This window comes from Sinocyclocheilus rhinocerous, unplaced genomic scaffold (assembly GCF_001515625.1).
Source record: "Sinocyclocheilus rhinocerous isolate Xijiao unplaced genomic scaffold, SAMN03320098_v1.1 scaffold465, whole genome shotgun sequence".
NCBI lineage: Eukaryota > Metazoa > Chordata > Actinopteri > Cypriniformes > Cyprinidae > Sinocyclocheilus > Sinocyclocheilus rhinocerous.
In genome coordinates, this window is record NW_015629502.1 from 86,398 (window position 1) to 92,748 (window position 6,351).

At 36.3% G+C, this 6,351-nt stretch overlaps 1 protein-coding gene across 1 annotated transcript in view; it reads left to right on the forward strand.

Moving 5' to 3' along the window:
• The window catches only part of LOC107738942 (cadherin-18-like), a gene marked incomplete at its 3' end in the record, with an annotated part of 113,225 nt that overhangs the window by 82,662 nt on the left and 24,212 nt on the right, over positions 1-6,351 (forward strand). The window contains exon 8 of the mRNA XM_016550868.1: positions 2,189-2,325. Coding sequence (XP_016406354.1) covers positions 2,189-2,325 — 137 coding nt within the window. The remainder of the gene's footprint in view (positions 1-2,188; positions 2,326-6,351) is intronic.

Consider the following 6,351-nt stretch of genomic DNA (forward strand, 5'->3'; position numbering starts at 1 on the left):
GCAACGCAACGCGTAAAAATACAGTATAAGTCATTATAATCCGTAATTATGTCCCCACTGGATGCAACAATTAAATGCCTCGTTTAAAATGGGCTTTATTGTTTTTGTCTCGGACACGGCATCAACACAGTATGGTGAGGGGCGTAACATTTCCGTCTCACGCTTGAGGTATTCGGCCAATCACAACGCATTGGATAGCTGGCCAATCACAGCACCCCTCGCTTTTTCAGACCGATGAGCTTTGTAAAAATCGACGCGTTTCAGAAAGGCGGGGCATAGAGGAGAAACAATCATGTACAGTATGTGGAAAATAATGTGTTTTTTTTACTTTAAACCGCATAAACACATTTCATTACACCAAATACACAAAATAATGTTCTTTTTAGCAGCATCATATGACCCCTTTTTAAAGCACTTTTAACCACTTTGAATTTACTTACAAAAAAATATTGTGATAAGGTAAATAATAATAGTGTATTTTATTTTAACAAAATCTGTATTCACATTTTTAATTGACAATGTGTGTTTTCTGGTAGTTTTACTTTTTCATAATGTCATTAGTATTAGTGTTTTTGGTATTATGTTACAAGACGCACTGTGTTCAGGATGGTCAGGTTACTCAAACACTTTCATCCATTTCCAGACTTCATTTGTGTTATTGATGATGTTATTGAGTGTCTCAGTGGTAAATTTTCTTTTACCGTCACTGTTACACCACCCTCTCCTTTGTTCTATATATAGATCTAATGCACCGTCTTCCTTTGTGTTCTTTGGCAGGAATAAAGACAGCATGTATCATGCGCTCACGTATGCCACTATACTGGAAATGCAGGCCATGATGACCTTCGACCTGGAGGACATCTTGGCTGCAGGCAACACAATGAAAGAGGCACAGGCTGTGTGTCTATATATATATGTTAATCTATTTCTAATTTTTATTATTATTATTCACTTATTTTCCCAATCAAAATATATGGCTGCTTTTTCAACTGCTCTTAATTGGGAAATATTTTTTTGGCATCTACTAGCTAACCCAACCAATGCTAACCAGTAAACCTTGACCCCTTTGCCACAAAACCAAAACAGCAGAACCGCAACTAACTATCCAGAACCAAAACCCAAATCTTATGGTTACATAAAATGTGAACTCTAATTTTGGCTGCCTTGCACACTCTAGTATTTCTTTTAGGAAATGCAAATGTGTTTTAATTTCACATTCATGCTTGGAAAGATAATCTGACAGTCCTTCTTTTGAGCGTCTCTACCAAGCATGTCACTTGAGGATTTGTTAACCATGTCCAACTAATGCTTCTCTGCTGCAGTTTTTCTACTTGCACTTTACTCCTGTAGTTCTTTCCTTTTTTTTCTTTCTTTCTTTCTTTCTTTCTAGTTATAATCTTTAGGTTGTGTCAGGTCTGTTATCTAAAGCTGTGATTCACTGTCATTTCACTTGGAATATTATTATAAATCATTACATATACCCAAAAGCACTCATAAATCTCACTAAAAATGACCTGTTTGCTGTCTGCAGGGTGATTGACCATTTAGAGAAATCATATGAACGAAATGAACTTGAATAGTTTCAAGGAAATATTAATGCTGAATGCAGTGCACATTTTGTAATGTAATGTAAGCTCAGTTAATTAGAAACTCTTTAGGTTTTAGTGCATTGTTCTTTAGTATTAATGAACCTCCTGCTATTTTCCATCTTTACTTTTCAGCTTTCCATGAAGTCACGTTTTTTTTTTATATTATATATTCCTCTCTGTATTTCTACACTGATCTGTCATCAAGCTGGGCGACATGATGTTATGGAAATGGTGCCTAGATTTATTGAGTGTTATACAATTTGAAGCTGTTATTGCTATCAAATTATTATGTTTAATTATTTTTATTTGTTAATTATTATTATTATTATGTATTTTTATATGTACAATTACTCATACTGTTGTATAAGCTTTTGGTCAATATAATAAAAAATAATTGTTATAAAATTGAAAATATATCCTTTTAGGCTGAGGTTAAGTCAAATAGTCCTGCCATACAGTAAGTCTCGCCACACATGGAGTTGGCCGGGTTTCACGACCCAGTCATGTATAGCAATACAAGCTAATGCCACAGCCATGATGTAGAGGGGTGAAAGACGGAAAGGTTCATGCAGTATTCATGCTCTCTCTTCTATATTTAGGTATTTTATCGAGCGGAGAGAAGACAAAGAGGTGTATTTCGATATCGAATCCATCAGCGGAGTCATTAGAACCACTCAGCTCCTGGACCGTGAGGATACGCCCTGGCACAACATCACTGTCATGGCAACAGAGGAAGGTGGGTAGCAGAAACCATGCTGGCTGAGCTTTAATAACTCGCAAATTAGTTTGCCTAGAAAGTCTTGGCAATAAACGGCTCGTGCACTCACGAGAAACGGACTGCCGTTCGCTTTCTCTCTTTGAAAATCGCTCGCCCTCCCACTGCTGTGAAAGTAACTCTGCAGGCCTGTTAATAGTCAAAGATCGCACCTCTAAGCACATAAGGAATAGTTAGCTCAGAAATGAAAGATGTGGTTATTTACTCACCCCTAGTGTTGTTTCAAACCCATGTGACTTACTGTGGAAAGAGAAAAATGAATTGTTGTTGTTGTTTTTTTTGTTTTTGTTTTTTTTCCCCCAAGCAATTAAAATGAATGGGGCCAAAAGCTTTCAAGCTTCAAAATGGATCCAGATGCCCTGTAAAATATCATTAAAGTCATCTAAATGACTTGTGTGCTATATTCTGCAGCTATACAGTCTCAATATAGTTGTAGATGTTGTTCACTCACAATCTTCCCCTCCAGTGAACTGTTAATTGCTGTATCCAGATCAATGATGGTTGAATTTGAGAACCAGTTGATTCTGTTTTATGATTGAATCTTTCAGATCTCGTTTTTTGAACCAGATTCATTGAAAGATGCGACTTAAAAGAATGATTCATTCACAGACTGGACATTGGTACTGTATTGAACACGCTAGATGTGAATATTTAAAGCCCCTCCTGTGGTCAACATTAATGTTTAATGTTGTTATCATGTCTAGCTGGTGTTTTTAATACGCTTAAAGACAAGCAATGTGCAAATTCATCAGTCAACACCATTGCTGAACATTTGCTCCCTAAAACTGCAGTTTACCAAAGACAGTCTCAGAAAAGCAGTTTGAAACCTATTTCCCAAGTAGGAAATAAGTTCCACGTCTGTCAACATGTGGGGCGGGGCTTTGCATATCATTAGTGAACAGGAGCATGGTTTGTGTAACATTAGCAATACATTATTAGCTGTTTGATAGTGCAGTCAAGCCAAAGGTTAATTATATCATGTCTGACATCACCGAGAGTGATACATCAAATGCATTACCATTCTGATATGTGGACTAGTAGACGCCCCTGTATAATATGCTCTTCCTCTTCATCATCAATCAGTTTCTGGTTCAAACATCTGTTGTATTGGTATCAGTGATACTGGCCTTCAGTCATAAAAAGTTGCCATTATACAAATATTAAAAATATACTGTCTTTGTGTTGTTTCTACATTAATTTAAGGAATGAATGTGAAATTATTGCAATAAAAAACTATTATTAAAATTGTAATGTTAGGTGGAATTAATCGCGATTAATTTCAGAACAAATGTGCAATTAATTATTCTTTTTTAATCGATTGACAGCACTTCAAAAAGACAAAATCTCCTTTTGTGTTGGCAGAAGAAGGTACAAAATGAGGGTGAGGGTGAGGAAATGACAACAGACTTTACATTTTTGAGCGAAATAGCCCTTTAACAAAGCCACTCATGCAAGAGAACAAAAACAGGGAAAGATTGGTAGTATATAATCTCCCAGATGATAAAAATCACAGGCGGTAATGTAAATTGAGTCATGTGACTCTCCTGCTGCAGATTTTATCTGAGTAATTACCCTTAAACCCAGCACCAATGACACACATTCAGTCTTCTATATGATAATCATATTCCACATTTCCACATATCCAGCATGTGAATGAAAAATCACACATCGCTTTAATATCACACTTATTTTCCCTAGACAGCAATGAGATCAAATGGAGACTTTGTATAAGTCTGCTGCTCAGAGATATGCATTAATCTCCTGGAGAGCCTCAGAAGACATCTTAACTGTCTCAAACTGTGCTCAGATCTGTGTTCATCAACATTTCGCATCCAATTCATGTATGCATTCAGCAGACGCTTTTCAAGGTTTTCTGTGCTTTCAAGGTATATTTTATAACCACATTATCCGATATATGTAACACTATACTATATACTATACTTTTTGTGAACAATTGTCTCATTTGTGTCTTTTGAATTTGATATTGAACATTTCTGAAAATCACAATCAAATCTGAGCTATGAAAGTGCAAGAAAATATGTGTAACCACAAGACAAATATCCCTAAAGGTAAATACGCAAAATGACAGAACACTAAATCACATTTCTGATGTTGTTTTGATGCGTTTGTGTTTAACATTGTTGTATGCAATCAAAGATACATTGAAGGGAGTCGATTTTTTTTTTTACTAATGGTGTGTTTGTTGCCATGGCGATGGCTTTGCTGTTAAAGGCTTCATTCTGAGAAATGTTCATTTGTTGTCCCGCTGTGGGTGTGAATTCATGTTAGAGTGCTCGTTAGTGAGGATGACGAGGGAGAGGAACTCACTTGGCCTGGATGCTTATAAGACGTCTCAGCAATTATATTGCATGTTATTTTATTAGCTATGTCTAGTTGTGGTGCATGAATGTTTTGCATTATAAAACTGATAAATCTGGCCTTTTTTGCCAGATCTTAGACAACCTACACTCTGCGCACATCACAATAGAGCACAACAGTGAGAGACAACTTGTTTTGGTTCAAAATTTCTTAAAGACACTACCAAACCAGCTCTAAGATGAATCACAACATTATAACCTTTGATTTGAAGCTTAAAACTTTCATCTGCGGCCACGTACACACTGTAAAATTTCAGGAGTGACAACCGCATTTAAATAACTGCAGTGACCCTGCTGAAAAATTTTAGAGCCATCGTGTTTTGTTTATGTTTTGAAGGCAGCTTCGCAGAGCGCACTTTTGAAGTGTTGCCATGTCCTCTTATTATAAGCTCATGAAAACATGAAGTTATGGAGTTAACATAAAGCTAACATAAAGTTAAGTTAATAAAGTAGGCAATGGCATATTGTGATGTTTTGGTATGTGGGTTATTTCCAAAGATAAAACATTTTGGAAGTTGTTTATTGGCTTGTTCTTATTTGCATTGTTTTTTTTTATCTGGCAACACAAATGAGTCAAGACATACCTTGCATACCACACATACAGAAGAGAGACACAATGTGTTTAGATGCATCGTTAACAGCTAGTTGTTCGGTTCAGTATCCTAGTTTGACTGTGCAAATAAATTGACACGATTACATCATTTAGGCTGATGATACACTGGGAAACTTTTTGAGGATTGTTGCCGCCAACGGGCAACCAGGTGAGACACAGGGCCCACGACCGATCTAAAGTATCCAGATAGACATTTGTTACCCATCCTCAATAGGAAAGTGCCCAAGCAACACTGCTCAAAAAAAGTTGCCCATGCAGGCAAAATTGCTCAAAAAGTTGCCCCGTGTATCATCCAGCCTCACAGTGCTTTATGGAAGAAGTGGGTGGTCACTGCTAAGCTCTTTTCTTTTTTCTTTTAAATTAAAAGTTTCAAAAAGTTTTTCTGAGATCACAAATTTGAAATGTCACATTGTTGTGGTTTCTACAGAGGGAGATACTTTTAAATAGGCTTTGAGCTCATGGAAGGTTTGTCTTTATTTATTAGGGGGGGTTATTATTATTATTATTATTATTATTATTATGATTATGATTATGATTATGATTATTATGCTCTCTATACACCAAAATAGCAATACCTTCCTGGAAAACATCCTGACTGAATATTAAATCAGTTTATATGTATAGTCTTTTTGTTCACCTCTATTCATGTTTACTAAAGTTTTTTCAGTGTGGAAAATTCCCAGAGGGAATAACGAGGTGTTATTCATCAGAAACCCCACTGCTGTCCATTTGATCATTTTTCCCTGTTTTTCTTCTTTTAATGAGCTCACACAGTTTAGCTGTCGATACAGGGCAACTGAGCTCTATCTATCTGTCTGTCTGTCTGTCTGTCTGTGCATGCTTTGCTTTGGTAAGAACTTACAAAAAAGGTTGGGGGTTTTTTTCGTTTTTTTTTTTTTTTTTTTTTTTTTTTAATATGGATTAATGGTTAACGACTCAGGACCGGCTGGAGAGACACGAATGGAAAACGACACTGGACTAGGCGGAGAGACACGA